The following is a 23,114-nucleotide window of genomic DNA, read 5'->3' as shown; positions in this document are numbered from 1 at the left end:
CTTTCAGAGATCACTGAAGAATACACTGCTACAAACAGTGTTGTTGAACAACTACCACGAGGTTTAATGCTCACGCTCAGGCCGACAGTGAGCACAAAGCTGTTGACACCAATGTCCGGAGAAAACAATGTGGACCACAGAATACTACAGGCAATGATATCCTGAAATCACTACCACAAATCCGACACGCCAACTGAATCTAGCGTCCAGAGATTACCACAAGGTGCTCAGTGAACACAGCAACTGCTACCATCAGTATTTGGAAAGTGCCAGTCAGAGGGTGAATTTAAACAGCCAAAGGAATTCACGTGACATTTCTTGTAATTGGATGCTGCCATAACAAGGTATGAAAACAAGGGACTGAATTATTGTCTTTTTTTCACACTGACAGAAGAATTTCTTCTTTCTTGTATTTTTTAAAAACTTCTGACAAGATTTAGTGTCCTATGTTAACTGATAACCGTGATTGATTTGGGTATACCGAATGCTGCATCACCTCTTGAAATCCAACAATGTCTCTTCCACTAACATTCCTTCAGCTTGACATCATCCCGATGTTCCCTTCCATTATTAAGGCAGCGATATACAGGGCCAATTTACGCTCTCACCAGGTCAACTTCCCTTTGGAATCGGCGCACCTGAAACCACCCAGTTACCGATACCTTAGACCACTGAACAGTCTTGTCTGCACCTTCCCGTAGTGAGTATACAAGGCTCCCTCAGCCTAGGGAGCCGTCCCCCCAATATACATGGATTGCCACACCTCTTACAACTTAACTACTCTTTTCTACATGTGCTTATAATCATTGAGCTATCCTCATCTTAGACCAAGGAGCTACCTGCACCTTGGACAACTTAACTTTAAACCCCTTAAAGTCCGCAGCTACCTGCACATTCTTAAAACTTTGAGCTACCCTCACCCTCCGAATCTGATCTGCTAAACACCCTAGTCCACACATCTATGTGCACCAAAGAAATTTGATGTGCAAGGATTTAAGACAAATGATCTGCCCGTACACTGTTAGCCTAAGCTACCTGCTCACTAACATCTGACTCCCAGACAATTACCAGTTCTGCCTTCATTCAAGTTTTTCACGTGCACACTTTGAAATTCAACTGTTAAAAATATGTTTTGTACCTGTAGCAATGTATCCGGAAATCAAAGGTTTCTGTGAACGTAGTGTGTTTCAAACTATGTGAACTATTCCTGTGTAGAGAATAAGTCATCGTTAATCAGAAGATCAATGATGTTGATTGAAAGCAAAAAATCTAATATTCTTTGGAAAATACCAGTACAGACAAAACGTTCCTGCTTTTGTTGTTTTCTTACATGCATTAGTTGGACAAACGAGACATCTTATCTACTTCCTAAGCAAGTATTCAAGTGTGTGACATCTTGAAGGAAAATGTCCGATCCAATCTACATTCTTGCCTACTAGTCTTTGGCATGTTGACAAATGTGGCTTTGATAAATTGCTTGAGGACGTAAGTTTCGTTTCTGAAGCAGATTGTGGATCAGTCCACGTAAAAAGGAAATTGTAAAACATTAAAAACACATGTTCACATAAATCGATGCTAAACACTTCGTCCAGTTAAACGATGCTCCATGCAGAAAGTGAAACACGTCCACAACATGTTTTGTTTTTCTTTTGTATAAAATGTGAAAAAGATATGGCACTTGGTAAGCTGAAAAAATTCGTGCCGTCAGGGTATATGAAGGTTTGGTCGACATGTGAGACACTCACACTGACAGAACAAACACCCCACAAATGCCAGGAATGAAAAGCAAACAGAGTTAGTGGGTCCTTACATGTTGTAATCCTACATCGTTAATGTTGGGATGGGCCCATGTTACATTAACTGACCAGAAGCAACGTTAGAGAAAACACCAGACAGACCAAAAGCTGACCACCCCTAACAAATAACGATAATTGCGTAGTTTGCATACCTGGAATCAGCAATTAATGTCCTAGGGCATATGATTCGTTGAGAAGCCAATCGACTTAAGGAATTAAGGTTTACAGACAAAATGAGGTTATGTAGCCGCTTTGTCAAGATTTTAGCTTCTGTCAATGCATACACACTACGTTATTCACAGAAACAATAACTGTACGCATCGATGGTAGTTGCTTCATCACTGTACGGGTTGTTGGTTTCTTCTCACAGAAAACTGTCTTTGTAGTTGCAGCTATCGAATTTTGATGCGTTCCTTTTTCCTCTATTGTAGGTCACTATTACATATATTACAACGAAAGGATATACTGTGATGACATGAGGATTCTTTTGCTCTCAGTCATGGATACACGTTTCCATTGTTATTTCTGCGCAGAGAAATTAGACATTTGTAACATTATTAAACATTTGTGAAAGCACCATCCAAATAATGTCATCAAGGTTCGCCAAAGGACATGTGATACACAAATATAAATACACAAATATAATTCCAAAAACGTGGCAAATCGTGTACACCAGACCCGTTGACATTGACCCGCCGCCATATAGCTGGAATATTGCTGAATGCGGCGTAAGACTAACCTCACTCACTCACTATACACCACGGATGTAAGCCAATTGCTGTTATTAGTCCCGATGGCAGTGCAAGGAATCTGAATGTAACAGTGAGTGAGTTATAATTTATCGTCACATCGGCAATATTTCAGCCATATCGTGACGAGAACATTTAATTGTTATACATAGTAATTTATGGTAAATTATAAAAACATGTCATCGAAGGACAGTAAAACCGACTAGAATATCACAATATCAAGAAAAAAAAACTAGCATATATCTCTAAAATAGGATTTCAGATTAAGACAATACAATATAAAAAAGGTTGAGGATCGCCAACAACTGAAGGTAGATCATACTAGGGACCATGGGGACCAATACATAAAGACATTTATAAAAGAAAACAAAATATTACAGGTAGTTATGACCCGTCCTTTTGGCACAAAAATGAAAAACTGTTTACAAAATATGTATTATTCGGCTTGACCATTATGGACATTTGAAAATGTGCGTTATCAATGTGCCATTTCAGAGATGAGCGTCATTTGTAAGTTTTATAACATTGGTAACACTGAAACTTCATCATCTTGTGTTGACTTTCGATATGCTCTTTCAGATATAATTTGGAAACTGTTACTTTGCAAGGACATTCAACATGACTTTCTCCCTTGTTACCAGCTTTACTCTCACATAATTTTTGGTGAGGTTGGAGATCCTTTCTATTTCCATATTTGGCATTGCACCAAGTGCATTGCTTAGGTTTCAAATCGTGATGCCTATGTATGTGGCTTTTGTAGTTCCACAGCTGGTTAACTTCTTTTCACATACGTTGATCATGAAGAGCCACTGATCCAAATGGATCCTTTCAAAGGCTTCGCATATGTTCTCGTCACGATATGGCTGCAATATTGCCGATGTGACGTTAAATAATAACTCACTCACTCACTCAAAGGCTTCGCGCATGATTCGCATATTAGATTCTGCTGGGGTATTTTAGTGGGTGTGCTTCTTGTCAGGCTGCTTGTGTGAAGTGAGATGCACGATTCGTCAATTGCTTCAACGTTCATTATTCTGTGAGGTAAAAATGTACTGTAATGTTCTATATACAGTGTAGGTGTAGTAAAGAAGATTTGATAAAATATTCATTTACAAAAAAAATATATATTAAAAATATTTCAGCAGATTAAAGATGGGGAAAAAAGACACATTGGACCAAATATACCATTCAATACACAGCTGCAAGGTCCTACCTCCAGTTGATAAATTAGACGAAACCAGCTACCCGTACAATACTTTATCAACAACTCGTACAGTTGATTTGTTGACATTAGGAACTACCGTACAGTTATTGTTTTTGTGAATATCTAAGTTTGTATGTATTGACAGAACCTAAAATCTTGACACAGCAGCTACATAACTTAGCCTAAAAAAACACAATACGTGAAATGAATTCAATTGATAATGGTTTAAAGACGTTGAAAGTGGTCGAGTTCTCGGCTTTTTCCTATTCACGCCAAAGGACGTGTCCAGTAATGGTGCAAATGTCAATAAAATATAATGTGTCATGACCATATGATATAGGGGTTATTACCCATGACCATTCAGCTTATACGACAAGTCGATTTCATAAACATTTACTACTTGGAAATATCAAATTCTTATGAAGTTTGGATCTCACTCTCTTCCGGGATCGACTGCCTATCGGGGAAATGGTAGTTGATGACGGCGAACTTCCGGTTGAGCATAGACAGGGCTTACCCCCTATGTTATGTAATCTTATGATTACGCACTAGTCTTACACACCACCTGTGATAACCTTATTATTTACTGTCCTTTGGTGACAGTAATGAACATTGTACATATACATTGATTATTTACATTTTTACTCTTTTGCGAAATGGCAGAAATACTGCCACCGTGACTCACTCACTCACTCAACTCTACACAATATCCATAAATAGCTTTCCAAAAGACTGAGTAATTCAGTTTGATGCGCAAATAATCTGGCCCATGAGTCACTGCCTTTTGACAAGGGCTCTGTCTCTATCTATCAATATAAATCCAAAATGCTACCACAGGTCGTCACGTGGGATCAGCTACCAGCGTCCCTAAGCACTCACTAACACCCACTATACACGCGCGTGTTATGAACTCAGTATCGTGCAATTTTAGCACATATATTGTTATGGACGTGGAAAGTGTTTTGTTGCTTTTGTTTATCATTATCCTTTTGGAACAAAGTGCGTGTGGCTTTTAGTTATGTTCCAAAATCCATCTTTCAAAAACGTCATCCATGTAAACACCTCTTATTGGGTAGGACCCGTGAAGGTCCGGGTTAGAATATTGATCTTCAGTAGCCTATGCTTGTCATAAGAGGCGACTAACGGGATCGGGCGGTCAGGCTCGCTGACTTGGTTAACACATGTCATCGTATCCCAAATGCGTAGATCGATGCTCATGTTGTTGATCACTGGATTGTCTGGTCCAGACTCGATTATTTACAGACCGCCGCCATATAGCTGGAATATTGCTGAGTGCGGCGTTAAACAACCAACCAACCATATGTGCTGACCTTACGTATGGTCCCGGTGATCTATTGCCCATTTTGATGTTATGTTTTACTAATATTAATATTCTAATGATTAGTTACCAGTTTTAAATGTCTGCCTGTGATATCTGATTTCGATTTATGTACTGAAGAAATGAATGATTGAAGGAATATCTTTATTTCCTCCAGATTACAATCCGAAGAGCATATACATACAAACATCAAACAAGCTAACAAAGCAATATTTTCTGGAAATTGTTTTCAAAAAAAGATGGGAAGAGTAAATTGTAAAGACTTGTTTAAGATTTTTGACTGTATGGTTTCACCTATTTTGTGTTATGGGTCTGAGATTTGGGGTACTAACTATTGTAGCATCATTGAGTCTGTTCAGGTAAAATATGGTAAATATTTCTTGAAAGTTGGTAAATCTACCTGTTATAACATGGCACTTGGTGATTGTGGCAGACTTCCTCTACAAATTACATATATGACTAAAGTAATTAAATACTGGTGTCACCTATTGTATATACCTTATAATGGACTGCCAAAACATTGTTATATTATGCTCAAGATGATGTTGGCGCACTACTTGGGCAACTTGTGTCAAAAATATTTTATTTTAGTATGGTTTTGGCTATGCATGGATCAGTCAGGATGTTGGCAATGTTGATTATTTCATATCCTTGTTTAAGCAGAGACTTTCAGATAATCGTAAACAATGTTGGTCCACTTCAATTCAAAATTCTAATAACTGTTTTTATTACTCCCAAATTAAGACATTTTTAAATGTGGAAAGGTATTTAAATTCTGATATTCCTTTACATCTCAGATCTGCACTCTCTAAATTTAGATGTGGTAATTTTAATTTAGCTGTTGAAACTGGAAGATACAATAAAGTTAATGACAATGAGATATTATGTTTATTGTGTAATTTGGATGACAAAAATGTTATTGAAGATGAATTCCATGTACTCCTTAGGTGTGAAGGTTTTTCCGATTTGAGGTTAAGATATATTCAGAAATATTTGACTGATTTTGATCCAAATGCCAATTTTTAAACATTATGAAAACTCATAATGATCATAAGAGATGTTAGTATTTTTCTGTATCATGTACTTCAGCGCATTATAAATGTTCCTCTTACACAGCATGTGCACTAAACTATCTATATCACATGCAAATGACTGTATGATGGGCCTGTGGCCTTTTAATGAATAAACTTGTCTGTCTGTCAAACATCAAACATTCACAACAACATATTCACAAGGCGGGTACACACATGTACAGAGCAAAGGCAAGGAAGGATCTAAAATACACACTTGAATGAGGATACCATGGAATACAGGTATTTACAAAATAGGACAATCATACATCTCCATGACATTTCATCTATGTGTTCAGTAACCGGTATTTCACCCCCAGAAAAGAGAGACAGCATTTCATCTTCTGGCAGTAATTCTATTTGTACAGACACATTGACATGAAAAGATCTAAAAGTTTGCAACAGAACTGAGTCCTGTTGTGCATATAATGTTCACAATGTAGAATTATATGGCAGTCATTACAGTGTCTGTCAAAGAATTCACAATATTTTGAAAATGTTGCTCGAGAATTGATTTGTACACAAAATTGTAAGATGTCTCTATATTGTGGATAAACATACATCAAACAATTTAGTCTATGTACACCAAAGGTACAGTGGGTAAGGCGGTATCTGGGCACATCCGGTCTCACACAGACTTGAGTAGCCCATCGTACAGTTTCAGTTTCATTAACAGTTAATAACTATTTTACGCCATGAGGGCTTACATGGAAACTTCCCAATGGTTTAGGATGGTTTGTATAAGCGTGGGGGCGGTGGGGTAGCCTAATGGTTAAAGCGTTGGCTCGTCACGCCGAAGACCCGGGTTCGAATCCCCACATGGGTACAATGTGTGAAGCCCATTTCTGGTGTCCCCCGCCGTGATGTTGCTGGAATATTTCTAATAGCGGCGTAAAACCAAACACAGTCAGTCAGTTGTATAAGCGTGTCACTTAGAGTATGTGACGCTGTTGTTCTATTTTGAAATGTGGCTAATTGGGCACAGAACAAGTCCTGAAAGGAGTATCTGTTGCATTGTCTGCCAGGAAATACAAGTCGACATTTATCTATGTAGCCATCCACACTCCACATACCAAGGTTTCCTAGCACCGAGGCAGATGAAAAACGTTTGTGAAAGCCCTGAATACATCTGGCAAAGTATCTTTGTGCGCTTTCGACCAATTCATAGTCTTTACCATGCAAAATAGGTAAACGTTCACACTCATAGAAGCTTGTGGGGAGTATCCTCCTCCTCCTACATATTTCTACACAGGAGGTAGGATAGAGATCGTTACTATTTAAGCCGAGATTACTTGGGGAGTTTGCAGATTGTCGTGCTTTTTGATAATATGCGGGCAGGTTTTATTTTTGTAATGATAGGGCTGACGGTCGATGTGCCTCACTCACTCACTCTAAGACTGTGAAGACGATGGTCATGACGGAATCACTTTCTAGTCTCCCCCAACAAATCGGTAACCGTCAAACATCATGAAGCATGATGACATAAGCCAATTACACCTTTAAACACAGAGTCTGTGAATCTATACAGGCGCAGTCGTAGAATGTGTATGTGGCAACCACCAATAGTTTGAAAAGGAAATGGGTCACTTCTTACAGTTCACAGCAACACTTATTTTTCAGGACAGACACTTGAAACAAGAACGTTGACCTTCATGATTTGCTATCATGGCTGCTGTTTTCCCAGCCTTGTCTCTGGCGTTAATGTCGGCCATGTTCTGTTTGAGGATGTGCTCCGCCATCTCCATACGACCACCTAAACAGGCCAGATGAAGGATGGTGTGACCCTGGTCCTCCACTAAGTCAGTTCGGCAACCGCTACTAACAAGTACATCAAATGCTTCCCTCTGTCCATAATATGCTGCTGTCATCAATGGTGTCCTTCCGTATCTTCCTCTACTGTTAATGTCCACGATGTCCTGTGATATGATATGCTGAATCATCTTTGCATGTCCTCCAACTGACGCACGATGAAGTATGTTGTCTCCGTGATCATCAACGTATGACACATGAGCTCCTAAACCTACGAGGTACTTAAATAGGTCTATGTATCCATAATATACAGTTATCATCAGAGGTGTTCTCCCTGTCTTTTGTCTGCTGTTAATATCAATACTGTGTTGTGAGAGTACATGCCTTACCATACCCAAATGTCCCCCTCTGCAAGCCCAGTGCAGGATATTGTCGCCTTCATCATCTACTTGTGACACATTAGCCCCCATACCCACAAGAACATCAAATACTTCTCTGTATCCATAATATACGGTCATCATTAGGGGAGTTTTTCCGGACTTGCCTCTACTGTTAATATCAACACTGTGTTGTGAGAGTACATACCTCACCATACCCACACGTCCCCCTCTGCAAGCCCAGTGCAGGATACTGTCGCCATCATCATCAACTAGTGACATATTAGCTCCCATAAACACAAGAACATCAAAGACTTTTCTGTGTCCATGATACACGGTCGTCATCAGGGGAATTCTTCCAAAATTCCCCCTACAATTTATATCAATACTGTATTGTGAGAGAAGGTACTTCACCAGACCCACATGTCCCCCACTGCAGGCCCAGTACAGGACGTCGTCACCGTTAGTATCAACGTGAGACACATTAGCTCCTTTTCTCAGCAGAAACTCAACTATTCTGCTATGTCTCTTCAGTGCCGCCACCATGAGTGGCGTTCTTCCTTTCGTGTCGTCTCTACTGTTGATGTCGACCAAACCCCGGGACAGGATGTGTCTCACTCGACCAAGATCCCCCTTCTTACATGCGTCGTGAAGTGGGCTGTTTGCAGATGCTTCTTTCTGGTTAACTTTCTGTTCTGGAGGTCTCTCGGTGTGCGTCCCATCTGTCAGTATGCATGGTATAATTATTCCAAGACAGCAATATGTTAGCACATTCACGAGAGACAACAGTACAATATAAGAACGGGCTATAGATCACCAGCAACTGAAGGTTGATCACCATACTAAGGAGAGAGAGAGAGAGGGAGAGAGAGAGAGAGAGAGAGAGAGAGAGAGGAGAGAGAGAGAGAGAGAGAGGAGAGAGAGAGAGGAGAGAGAGAGAGGGAGGGAGAGAGAGAGGGCAGGAGAGAGGGAGGGGCAGAGAGAGGAGGGGAGAGGAGCGAGAGAGAGAGAGAAAGAGAGAGAAACACTGTATTTGGGAGACCTAGTCTTAGCGACCCGTGGAAGCATCACACCTACTTCAAACAAGGTGAGGTGAGGTGAAATTGGGTTTAACGTCGTACTTGAGAATATTTCGCTCATATGACGACGTGCATGCGTGTGTATGTGTATGTGCGGCTGGTTTTATAGTGTTAGCCCACTGAGATATCATGCCGCAATGAAGCATGAATACCCCACTCAGACACATTATACTCCGAGCCTTGTTGTACCCATAAATCCCGATCGCCAGGCAGGGACCAACACGTACCATATTTTAACGTCTTTTGGTATGACGCGGTCGGGGATCGAGCCCTCGACCTTCCGCTCTCTGGGCAGACGCTCTAACCACTACACCACGGAGGCGGTCTACTTCAAACAAGAATGATAACTCTATTTCTGTTTAACATCAACAAATACACGCACGTGAGTGTGTTTACATAACGACTAAAATATTTCCATTTGAGCTCGTTCCCTGATGATCTTACAGGCTTGCTTTTGAAACGATGTTACATATGCCTTTCGACATTACATTTTTTTTCGGACGTATCTGGTTTCCCAAGTGTATTTCTTTAAAACTCTTTTGATATGTGATAAGTGGTAAATATGTTTGAGTAAATATATAGCTACGAGTTTCAAAGTAATTACTTCTCTGGGGGTACTTTAGTGTGGTGTGTCACTTAGGTTCCTCAAATTTTATTCAGCATATTCTCTATAAATTCCCATCTGGGGCATGGCAGCATGGATGTCTGCATGTTTAGGCAACTGATATACACCACGTACACCAAATCATGATAGGACTCTCCACGAATTCCTCAGTTTGAGTAACATTGGTTTCCGGTGTTTTGCAACCGGATTCTAATTTGTAACTGTCAATTGATGATTTAATATTTTAAAACTCTCAACCTAGTTTTCAAAAAGATGTGATATTCTATTGTTATTATAATGTGTCATTGTTAAGTAAGATGTAAAATTGATTGACTATTATGGGTCACAAAAGTTTAAAGCGCTGAGTGTGGGTTTGAACTCACACCTTGAACTTAGGCTTAGTAATTTCACCTTTCGAGAGTGAGAGTTACCTCCTCTTACTTCCGGTTTCGGTACGATGTGCTGTGAGTGATTCACGAAGCGCTGAGAAGCTGGTAGTGATCTAAAATGGTCGTAGAGAGGCGTAGCTACTGCTAGAAAAGTCCAGAATTGTATAATAGGTATATAAAGACTGGTTGCTGACATGTTCGACACGACTTTGAGGAGTGCTGTGGATTTACGCTCATCTGTCCTCTCAGCTCGTCTACATTGAATATTCAACCACCATCAACAAACTGCAATCAGTATATCGACAAGAATCAAGACTCTGGTAATTATAGACATTTACCTTGCCCATTGTTTATTCAATATATTATTGAACATTTTATAATTGTCTGTGTTTATTTTGCTGGTTTAAAGGGGACTCACAAACCTTTTGTCACATGAATTCCTAAACCGTAACACGTGATTTTATGCTGTTGAAATATATTTGCTACTTGTCACGACATGGCTGAAATACTGCCAGTGTGACAATACATTATAACCACCTTATTCTTCGGTTCGAGATATTTTAAAGACATGTTGTGTATGTTTGGGGAATTTCCAAAGAGGAAATAGATATTTTTATTACATGTTCAAGAAAAAATCTCATTTGCGATTCTTAAACCGTATTAGAAATATACGTTTGGAAACATGAGGGAAACAGTTGGTAATAATTATGCAAGAATTTGTTTCCATCCTCATTTTTTTGTCAAAACAGGTTTAAGAGTTTTAAAAGTTGCAATGTGCTTGAGTAATGTTCATTGCTGTGGTTCTTGTTTGAAGTAGTCCTAAAGTTCATACGCCGATATGTCATCCTTCCAGAGGAGAACAAGTTAATAATGGACTTGTCCCGGAATAACACGAGTTGGTCAGGGATTAGACCCTCACTTTACCTTAACGGGTGATAGAACAGATCCGGTTCTATCAATCGGCTGGTCATGCAGAGCTATGTGTTGACTTTTTGCTTTGCTCAAATTTCGTTTTTTAAAATGATCATTTCAGGGTGTTGGTCTCATTACTTCATACAACTTGAATTGGTTTGGAAACATCCAGATTGCTTTGTTTGATACTTCTTCTTGAAGAATGTAAAACTGAAGGACACGGTATAATATCACAAACAGCTGGCTACTACTCTGGGTCCTGTTTCACTACACAATACTAAATTTACAAAGGCATTGATGGAAAACAGTGTCATTTACTAAGTACCGCTCGCTTAGAATCATGTGATAACAATGCCACAATATACTACAAATAACATTTAGTGTTCATCTTTGCGTGCTGGAAAACGTGTGTAACTTTATAGGCTGTGGCATTTTCTGGCTGCAAATAGCTGTAATATAGCTGATGCGGCGTCAAGCAATACTAAAACGAGAAGAAAGAAAACCAAAACGTTTGAAACTTTCAATAGCTCATTGGAAAAAATTCTATATATAAAAATATAATTTTTTACACTGTGGCAGAAAATCTCGAGGAAAGTGCTTTTCGCATATAACTGCTTCATGTATGTCTGTATCGCAGTCAACGTTTGTGAAAAGTACTCCATATATGATTCAAAATGCACGTAACCCAGATAGTAGCTCGAGTGGTATCTGACCCATGCAGTGTTCTAAAAGACAAGCCATACCTTGCACACAGACTGATTTTCCAGATCGAGTCTTCAAACATCGTTGCCCAATACTACAAGTCATAGATGCACAGGAACCATTCGAGACCTTCAAAGGGGAGAGTGTAAATATAAAATAGCATTAAACCACTGTATGTCGCACCTGATTCTTTTATTGAATCACATGTGATTATATGAAGCAATAAATACATTTGAAATAATATAAGAAAGAATTATAATGGAGAAGAAGATGTTGGTTGGTTTCTTGTTTAACGCAGCACTATTCCAGCTATATGGCATCGGTCTGTAAGTAAGGAACAGATGGTCCATTGATCAACAGGGTGAGCCAAATTGGGGTTAGATGACACATGCCAACCAAGTCTGCGAGCATGAAAACCCGAGCCCGTCAGTTGCCTCTTACGACAAGCATGGCTTGCTAAAGACCAATTGTAACTCGGATCTTCACGGGTCGATTTTTGTTTAACGACAAAACAAAATTTTATAATGACGTCATTTCTCACATAAGCTGACATTCGCAAATTGATGACGTCGGAAAATGGACGATGCTATTTTAGAGAGTAGTGCCTTGTACCACTTAGATGGACCTGGACGGGGAAAACAGAAAACGATCAAGAAAGATTCATAGTGTTCGTGTCGGTTTTACTTACATTTGAATAATTCTTTGAGAGGTTTGTGTATCCTTCCTCCTTCTCAATCTTCTTGGAGTCATCTCTTGATAAATGGCACGTTAAGGTTTCAATATCATATTGAAAACTCAAACATTGACCATTTTCAGTACATTTGAGCTGGCACAACTTGATTCCAACATTCGTGAAAGTGACAATCGTCTTGGGTCCACATTGCTTTAAGCTTGACGTTGCAAATATACCCATCATAATGACTGTTAATTCTAGTAGTATTTCACAGTCCCTTAAACAGCTTGGTATCATCTTGCAGACCTCACAAAGGATACTCTGCTACAAAAGATGTTTTTGAAGAACTTCCTCGAGGTTGAATGGTCACGCTGAGGCAGACAGTGAGCACAAAGCTGTTGACACCAATGTACGGAAACTACAAGAAGACTGAGATCACTAACAAATGGATGTAGCGTCTAAAGGTCATCACGCGGAACACGGCTTCTACTGTCATTAATATGTAGTGAGAGCCAATCACAGGTGGCCACTGAATGTCAGTGGTGGAGGGACACGCGACATTAAACGTTGTCAGTTTCGTCCATAACAAGACATGTAAACAAGGCACCTGGGCACTTTCAATCACATAGCCATCCATAGCATAGATCACCTGGACCCCCACCCCACCCACTGTGGACCACTGAGTGAGTGAGTGAGTTAACATTTAACGTCACATCGGCAATATCTCAGCCATATCGTGACGAGAACATTTGATATTGAAATGAAATATATGTATATTATAAAAAACCTGCCGACGAAGGACAGTAAAACAACTAGAATATCACAAATATGTTTGTAAAACTAGTAATTAAATCTAAAACGTTTTGACTATAGGGGAAAAACAATACAGTATAAAAATGGGCTGTGGACCACTGACATACTCAAAGAGCAGAGAGCTGTAGACTCCCACCATAGACCAACGACCTATCCGCACCCCATAGCGCTGACCTTGTGACACAATATACCATCGAAGATCACTGACCTAACCACACCCCTGACCTACACACATTGTACACTGCTAACCTTCCAACACCAGACACCACTGAATTACCCACAATGGAGACCATTCGACTACCGACACCGTTGATCATTGACCTTCCCAAAGTGTAGACCATTCACCTACCCACTCAATTGATCATTGACCTGCCCACACTATATAGCAGTAACCTAGGCCACTAAGGTGTAATCAACATTGGTCACTGACGTCACCTTTCTATGGATTACACTATGTCTAAGTTGTTTGTTTAACAAAGGTTTTATGACTTGAATTAAAGACTGCAAACGGTTTGCCTACATCCACTTGCACCTTTCATTTTGTTACATTGTCAGTGAGTGAGTGAGTGAGTATGGTTTTACGCCGCTGTTAGCAAGATTCAAGCAATATCACGGCGGGGGACACCAGAAATGGGATTCACACATTATACCAATGTGTGGAATCAAACCCAGGTCCTCGTCGTGACGCGCCAACGTTGTAAACCTAGGCTACCCCACCGCCCCCTTTTACATTGTTAAGTCTAACAATATCAGTAGAGGAACGGTTTTTTCCAGGTATTCAGCATGTATGGAACCTTTTCCCATGTTATGTATTAATCAGTATTTATCAGAAAATCTCTGACACTGTCCCTATTCAGAGCAATAAATCTGCCCATCCTTCAAACCTATTGTTGTAAAAAGCAGTCCGTTTCTTCTTTTGATATATGTGCTGACGCAGATTTGAATACTTCCAAAGTTTTATTTATTTCCCATGTAAATATTCTAGCATGCGATGCTGTCGAGGAAACTGTCAGATCCCATCTACATTCCTCAGTCGTCGTGTACAGCTGACAAACTCAAGTTGCTTTGATATTTCTATAGCTTATCTACCCAATCAGAAGTGTTTACATGGATGACTTTTTAGTACAGCATCTACCGGAAATCATGGAGTTTTACATGGAACGTAACTAAAAGCCAACACGCACTTTGTTTCAAAAGGATAATGATGAACAAAAGCGACAAAACGCTTTCCACGTCCATGGAAATACATGTGCTAAATTGCACGATACTGAGTTCATAATACGCACGTGTTTAGTGAGTGTTAGTGAGTGCTTAGGGACGCTAGCAGCTCCTCCCACGTGACCACCTGTGGTAGCATTTTGGATTTCTATTGATAGGTAGAGCCCTTGCCAAAGGCAGTGACTCATAGGCCAGATTATGTGCGCATCAAACTGAATTAGTCTTTTGAAAGCTATTTATGGTTATTGTGTAGAGCTGAGTGAGTGAGTGAGTCACGGTGGCAGTATTTCAGCCATATCTCAAAACAGTTAAAACGTAAATAATCAATGTATATGTACATGTTCACTACTGTCACCAAAGGACAGTAAATAATAAGGTTATCACAGGTGGTGTGTAAGACTAGTGCATAATCATAAGATATGTGCAGAAGTGAAGAATGTCACCTGAATTCGTCCTGACTCCCTTTTGTTGAGCGTGCGAAGAAACAATAATTCTTAAATTCGTTATCAAACAGATAATTTGACATTGTTGTGGTTGTTTGTTCTGAACACAGTGCACTAATCTTCTGCAGAGGCATTATTCATGACGGGACCCGTTCGATGACGGAACAAGTTACAGCAGCAGTATCATGAAACCAAGTAGTGTCCTCTGTGAAACGTTCCACCAGAAGCACGTAAGATGCAATTATGGATCAAACTGACACACACGTTTTCACATTTGCACTTTAATCAATACTACTGTCAATCAAAGCTGGTTATGTGAGTATCCTAGTGGATGCGTATCCATGTAATGTTCTGCTGTAAAAAGTATTGCTAGACCTCAAATCACGTCAATGGTGATGGCCAAGAAGGCATCAAATGTGCCAACTATGCCATATCGGTTCCACCAAACCTGTCGTGTTTAGCAAGCTGAATAATTATATACAAGAGTAAAGCGTGAACGAAACATCACATCTGGAGAAGCGATAACACTACTGATACCTCAGTCAGCTACTCCGCCATTGCTTAAATATTAAAAAAGGTCACTTGACGACCGGTGTAACTTAATTGGGTGAATCCAAAAGTAATTCTATACATTTCTGTAGCATACATATTAACCACATAAGGACCCCTGAATTATGTGTAAATGGCACACCCATCAAAGTTGTAAAGGAGGAGAAGTTATTGGGTCTTATTTTAAACTACCATTTAAACTTTTTGTCACTTATTAAATAGCTGAATGCCTGAAGGCACACGATTTGTTGTTTCTAAGATCACAGATTCGCTACAAACCTCATTACGGAGAGATCGCATCTGGTGGAGCCTACAAAAGCCTCCTTAGACTACTTGATTTTGTCTGACCGCCTCCATGGTGTAGTGGTTAGAGCGTCCGCCCGAGAGCGGAAGGTCGAGGGTTCGATCCCCGACCGCGTCATACCAAAAGACGTTAACATATGGTACTTGTTGGTCCCTGCCTGGCGCTCGGCATTCATGGGTACAACAAGGAGGACTGGTCGGCTCGGAGTCAGTATAATGTGTCTGAGTGGGGTATTTCTGCTTCACTGCGGCATGGTATCACAGTGGGCTAGCACTATAAAACCAGGTTATGTCTGGGCTAGTACAAGCAGCCGCATATACACATACACACGCATGCACGTCGTCATATGAGCGAAATATTCTCAAGCTCGACGTTAAACCCAATTTCACCTCAAGCTCACCTTGATTCTGTCCACCATCCAGATCTTGGATCCTTTCGAACTTCCTCTAATGACAGTTTTATGTTGAAACAATGAGCCTTATCTTAAATACCGCCACATTAATAACAATAATACTTTATTGCCCGACAAAGGAATTCTTTTTTACAACAGTGAGACATATAGCATGGTTAAAACAAATTAAGCAAAGAAGCACGATCACCTTAAACACACAAATAAACAGGATGAGAAGATTAACCAGTGTATGCTGTAAAAGAATAGTAGACAAATCCATTTAAAATTGTGGCAAGGTCTTAACATTCATTTAAAAGTTTAATGCTAACAGGTACAAAAAGATGTTTGAGATCTTTTGTGCGAACTTTAGGGACGAGGAATCTATGTCCAGATGGTAAACGTTTAAAAACAAGAATGTAAATCATGAGACGGGTCGGATACAATTTTGTTCATCGCAGACATTAAAACACGATTCTCATACATATAACAAAGGGGTTCAAATTCATGCCGAAAATTTTGTAACAGGTGGTTACAAGCTTTTGCAGTTTGTTTTGTTTTGGAGAGAAAGGGCACAGAACCAAAGAGAACAGTAGTAGAGTGAGTGAGTGAGTGAGTATGATTTTACGCCGATTTTTAGCAATATTCCAGCAATATCACGGCCGGGGGACACCAGAAATGGGCTTTACACATTGTACCCGTGTAGGGAATCGAACCCGGGTCATCAGCGTGACGAGTGAACGCTTTAACAGCTAGGCTACCCCACCGCCCCCACAGAGAACAGTAAAATAGATTGGATACATCAGTTATAGAAAATTCAAAATGGTATTGTCAATGTTAAAGATCCGAGCCTTCTCACAAACTACACCCTTTGTTGACATATTTTCTATATAGCCTCGGCATTTTGAGAGAAAGTGAGTTAACTGTCTATGATAGTTCCGAGATACTTGTAATCCATGACAGTCTCTATCGTTTCACCATCAATGTGCAGACGGGCACAGTTTGAATTTTGCCTAAAGTCAATGATCAGGTCCTTGGTTTTTCTAGTGTTGAGCTGAAGGATGTTTCTGCTACACCATGTTGTGAATTTGTTGACTTCAGACCGATAACCTTCTTCAGAGTCTGTCAGGAGAGCGACTAGTGCAGTATCATCAGCAAACTTTACTGTTACTTTACAATATATTACGAAACTCTTTTTGCAATATATTACGAAACTCTTTTTGCAATATATTACAAAACTCTTTTGCAAAGCAATCCGAAAGTATGCTGCAACAGGCCCAATACAAACCTCTATTTAAACTATTTACAGATGGATCCAAGGACAGTGGCAAAACCAATTTGTGCCACCGTTATTGGATCCATCACAATATCTTCTCGATTACCTTATAACTGCTCTGTTTTCACAGCAGAAGCACACCCAACATACAAATAATGTTCAATAGTTTTGGACTATTTTGGTTATCTCATGCTGTTAAAAATTGTTCTCAACGTCCACATTTAATCGGAATACTTAAGTTATATAATGATCTTGCTTCTGGGCCAATACGACATCGTCCTCTGTGAGTTACCAAGCCATATTGGGTTTCTGTAAACACAATGACAGATTCGTATCCTAAGGTATCCTAACAATTCTGTTCCACCACTTATCATCCCATACTCCGATGATAAAATCGTGCTTAGATCTTATATATGTGATATAATGCAAGTAGGTATAATTATGTAACATCAAATATATGAATTATCAGTTACAAAACTCGGTCTATCAATCCGGATTTGAAGAGGTAATTTTTCGACGATGTCCCATTGGCCACACAAGATATACACATGAATATTGATTAAAAGGCGAGTGTGCTCCATTCTGTATCTCTTGTGATGAAAGGAATAATGGTCAAGCATGTCCTGCTTGACTATTGATTTTTCCATCTCATGGGTGAGTGAGTGAGTGAGTTAAACTTTATAGTCACAGCGGCAGTATTTCAGCCATATCGTGACTTAAGACAGTTAGAAATTCATGACAAATGCGCAAAGATTAAAAAACCTGTCGACGAAGGACAATAAAACGAACTAGTATATCACAGTAATAGGAAATAGAACTAGCGTATAGCTCTAAAAAAGGATTTCAAATTAGGACAATACAATATAAAATAAGGCTGAGGATTGCCAACAACTGAAGGTAGATCACCAGTCCATTTTTAAAAGAAAAAATATATGAAATGTTTAATTATGGTAATTATCCCTAGTATGGTAATCTACCGTTATTTGCTGGCGATCGATAGCGTTTTCTATGTGGCTGTGCCCTGAATAGTGGTACAATTATAAAGTAACATGCCAGTTTTAAATCTCTATCAATGATAATTTAGTTGCTTTATTGTCTTCGTTCCCAAATAACTTTCATGTACATCAATGAATGACCCGTTTTAGTCACAATATCAATGTGACCATATATTCACTCACTCACCATACTGTCCTTGCTGAATGCTTAACCCTCTGGAATCAGAGAGATGGTGGAAGTGCAGCTGGGATACCTTGCAAGTAGTAAAAACACCGTCCACGTGGTCCCCAGCGTGGTGCCCTTTGACCGCTTGTTTTTGTCTTCTAAACATTGTAACGTTGCTGAGATTCATATTCACTCAAGTTACTAGTTCAATTGTTTATATTCTAGTTCGTTGACTGTACCTTGTTGATTTGTTAATTCTTCTGTCAATATATGACTTGTTTCAGTCACGATATGGCTGAAATACTGTCTATGTGACTATAACTTGTAACGCTCGCTCATTGGATCACTCTAAGACTCATAACACGATAGCACTAACGGTATCATTTGAAATTCTACAACCAAAGAATCGGTAACTGTCAAAGGTCATGAAGCGTGACATAAGAACACGACAAATGAAATACAGATTCTTTAATTCTGTCAATAAAGACAGAGGCGTACGATATGCATATGGCAACTACAAATAGTGCGAGAAAGGAAATGGGTCACTCTTTACTGTTCACTATTTCGCTCAACAGGCACGTGAAACAAGACAGTGATAGCACGCATGTTGCCCTTCACTCTTTGCTATCATGGCTGCTGTGTCCCCATCGTTGTCCCTGGCGTTAACGTCGGCTATCTTCCGTGAGACGATATACTTCGCCATCTCCACACGTCCACCTAAACAGGCCAGGTGAAGGACGGTGTGACCCTGGTCATCCACTATGTCAGTTAGGCAACCGCTACTAACAAGTACATCAAATGCTTCCCTCTTTCCATAATATGCTGCTCTCATCAGTGGTGCCCTTCCATATCTTCCTCTACTGTTAATGTCCACGATGTCCTGTGATATGATATGCCGAATCATCTTTGCATGTCCTCCAACTGATGCAAGATGAAGTATGTTGTCTCCGTGATCATCAACGTCTGACACATTAGCTCCTAATCTCATGAGATACGTAAATAAGTCTATCTATCCATAATTTACAGTCATCATCAGGGGAGTTCTTCCATACATTCCCCTGCTGGTAATATACACACTGTAGTTCAAGAGTAGATGCTTCACCATACCCACATGCCCCCCTCTGCAGGCATAGTGCAAGACGTTGTCACCGCCAACGTCAACTTGTGACGCATTAGCCCCCATACCCACAAGGACATCAAATACTTCTCTGTGTCCATGATATGCGGTCGTCATCAGGGGAAGTTTTCCGGACTTGCTTCTACTGTTAACATCAACACTGAAGTTCGAGAGTACATACCTCACCACATCTACATGTCCCCCTCTGCAAGCCGAGTGCAAGATAGTGTCAGCGGTATCATCAACCAGTGACACGTTAGCTCCCATTCGCAGGAGAACATCAACTATTTCTATGTGTCCTCTAAATATAGTCGTCATCAGGGGTTCTACCAAACCTTCCCCTGACTGTCAACATTAACACTCTGTAGCGAGAGTACATGGCTCACCATATCCACATGTCCCCCACTGCAGGCCCAGTGCAGGACGTTGTCACCGTTATTATCAACGTGTGACACATTAGCTCCTTTTCTCAGCAGAAACGCAACTATTCTTTCTCTGCCCCTCCTTTGCTGCCATCATGAGTGGTGTTCTGTTTCTCTTGTCTTTTCTATTAACGTCGTCCAAACCCCTGGACAGGATGTGTCTCACTCGGACCAGGTTCCCCTTCTTACAGGCGTCGTGAAGTGAGCTGTTAGGAAATGATTCCTGTTTGGCAACGTCATGTTCTGGAGGTCTCTCAGTGCAGCTCTGCTTCCCATCTGTTACTTATTCTAATACAGTATGAGAGCTTCATGTCAAAGCCACAGACACGCCCCATAACCTCTGTATTATTATCTGCTGATGTCATTCTAAAAATACTGTGACCCGTGAAGATCTCAGGTCAAAATTGGTCTTCATCCAAACCATGCTTTCCATAAGAGGTGAGGCGGAGGTGAGGTGGAATTCTGGTTTCTGACGCCGTGGTTTGAGAATATTTCTGTTCATATGACGACGTGCATGCGCGTGTGTGTGTACGTGCGGCTGTTTGTACTAGCCCAGACTTAAGCTGGTTTCGATAGCCGCAGTGAAGCATGAATAACCTTAATTTCAGAAAGATTATACTGACTCCGAGCCGACCAGTCCTTGTTGTACCCATTAATGCTCGAGCGCCAGGCAGAGACCAACAAGTACCATATTTTAACGTCTTTTGGTATGATCGCGGTCGGGGATGGAACTCGCGACCTTCCTCCGGGCTTCCTCGGGCGGGACGCTGATTTCCATAAGAGGCCATAAACCGGATCGGCTGGTCAGATTCGGCTGACATGGTTGACAAATGTCAATACATCCCAATTGCACAGATTCCATTCTCGCGATGTTGATCTCTGGAAATGTTCGTCCCGACGAGATTATTTACAATGGAGTGTATATTTCATTTGCAGCTTTTAGTTATATTTCAGCAATATCACAGCCGGGGACTCCATAAATGGGCTTCCTTAACACTGTACCACATGTGAGACATCGAACCCGGTCTTCGGCGCGTGATGAAAGAATGCTTCAACCATTCTGTTACCCCAATCGCCCGAATTATTTACAGAGCCGCGCAGGAATGTTGAAATCGAAAGGAAACTATTGGGAGCTACCAGATGACCTTACACCAGTCAATTCTAAACCGGATCTTCACGGTTTCATCAGAAAGGCGCTCTACAGGACTGGGCAGATACAAATCGGTCTGGTGATTTCTAAATATTCATCATCAAAATTTAGCACATATGTAAGCATTAAGATACATTCTGTCTAAATCATGATCTGTCTTCGAGATGTCCTCCTGTTGGGATACTGGAAGTCCCAAATCATTAAAAAGTAAATCCGGGTTTACCGAATGCTTCTGAAAGCGTAGTATTGTGCTTGTACATTTTGCTTAAATTTAATTACAATCACCAACGGCTGTGCTGGATGATATGAATCCGACTTTGGTCCATGCAGGTAGCAAACGGACTAATGGTGTCTATCTCTCTCATTGACATTAATCCTGAAAAACTCGAGGAAGCTGCTTTTTCCGATTTGGCTGATATATTACTCGAACCGCAAAAGAAACGCAAGTCAAAAAATCCAGATTTTGGAAAAATTTACTTTTGACAGATAATACATGAAAACAGGTACATACTAACAATCAACACTTACGTTGCATGATGATTGGGACATGTCAGTCAATGCATGGAAACATTGTTGGTTTACTTTACCTTGAAGACAAAAATCGAAATCTTGATCCAACAAGTCAGGGTAGCGCGTGATAACCACCTCGCGGCATTCACTACAGCCGTGCAATCAGCTTCCGAACATGGAGTGAATCAGACGGTTGACAAAGTCCCCAGGGATTGCCGCAAAATGTCCGGATGATGGCTGCCCGGAGTTCTGCTGCAGTTGTCGGACGTTGTCAGACTTCATTCAGTCTCTGCAGCTCATCCAAAATGTTCGATCGGGTTTAAATCGGGACTGACAGCAGGCCATGGCAGTAGTCGGATGTTATGCTGCTGGAAAAAATGCCTGAGTGACTCTAGCAGTGTGGGGCCCGGCATTATCTTGCTGAAAGGTGTGTTGTTGGTGTAGGACGAAAAATGGCACAACCTGGGGTCTTCGAAGGATCTTGGTCGATATAACGTTGGGCAGTGACTCCATTTCTCGACCTGGCACATTCTCCTGGAAGAACATCGGCCCTAATCTTCGATGTAGGCCAATCGCTGCCCATACCATAACACTTCCGACCTCCCCATGCAATCATCTTGCATTACACATCTGTCAGCAAAGCGTCTACCCTCGTCTTCTCGCCATATTCGAACCTCGGCCGTCAGCATGAGAAATGCAAACCGACTTTTCATCAGAGAACAATACCAGTCTCCACTGTTGATGACGCCAGTTTCGATGCAACGTAGCCCACTGGGTGGGTGACGATTCTGACGATGTCTCTCGGTGGAGGATAGGACGTCGAGCTGGACGACGACAACGGAGGTGGACTGCTCTGGAGTCTGGCGCTGAACTTTAATCTCTGCTTATTGCCTGGTTGTGACGTCCAATAGTCTGTCGGGCAGTCTCTGTTGGCAGATAAGAATCGATCCCGATAAAGTGAACGTTGAATGTGTCGATCTTGCCGCGGGCGTTGATTCTCTCGGACGTCCAGGACGTTGGCGGTCAACAGTGGTCTGTGTAGCAGCAAAACGTTCCTGAAGACGGTAGATGGTCGTTATGTGCACATGGGAATGCATTTCGGCAACATCTGCAATACTCT

At 40.7% G+C, this 23,114-nt stretch overlaps 1 protein-coding gene across 1 annotated transcript; it reads right to left on the bottom strand.

Annotated features, from left to right (window-relative positions):
• Positions 1 to 7,774: 7,774 nt before the first annotated feature.
• LOC124264526 (ankyrin repeat domain-containing protein 50-like) lies at positions 7,775 to 22,920 on the bottom strand (the record flags this gene model as incomplete). The annotated part of the gene is made up of 3 exons (XM_046699269.1): positions 7,775 to 8,074; positions 8,708 to 9,006; positions 22,721 to 22,920. Coding segments are annotated over 3 exons (799 nt in total), but the record flags the coding sequence as incomplete, so codon positions are not given.
• Positions 22,921 to 23,114: the final 194 nt, after the last annotated feature.

This window comes from Haliotis rubra, unplaced genomic scaffold (assembly GCF_003918875.1).
Source record: "Haliotis rubra isolate DU_JTF1 unplaced genomic scaffold, ASM391887v1 Scf1206, whole genome shotgun sequence".
In the NCBI taxonomy this organism is placed as follows: Eukaryota; Metazoa; Mollusca; class Gastropoda; order Lepetellida; family Haliotidae; genus Haliotis; species Haliotis rubra.
Note: the sequence above shows the minus strand (reverse complement) of the source record. Positions and strands in the feature narration are given on the sequence as shown.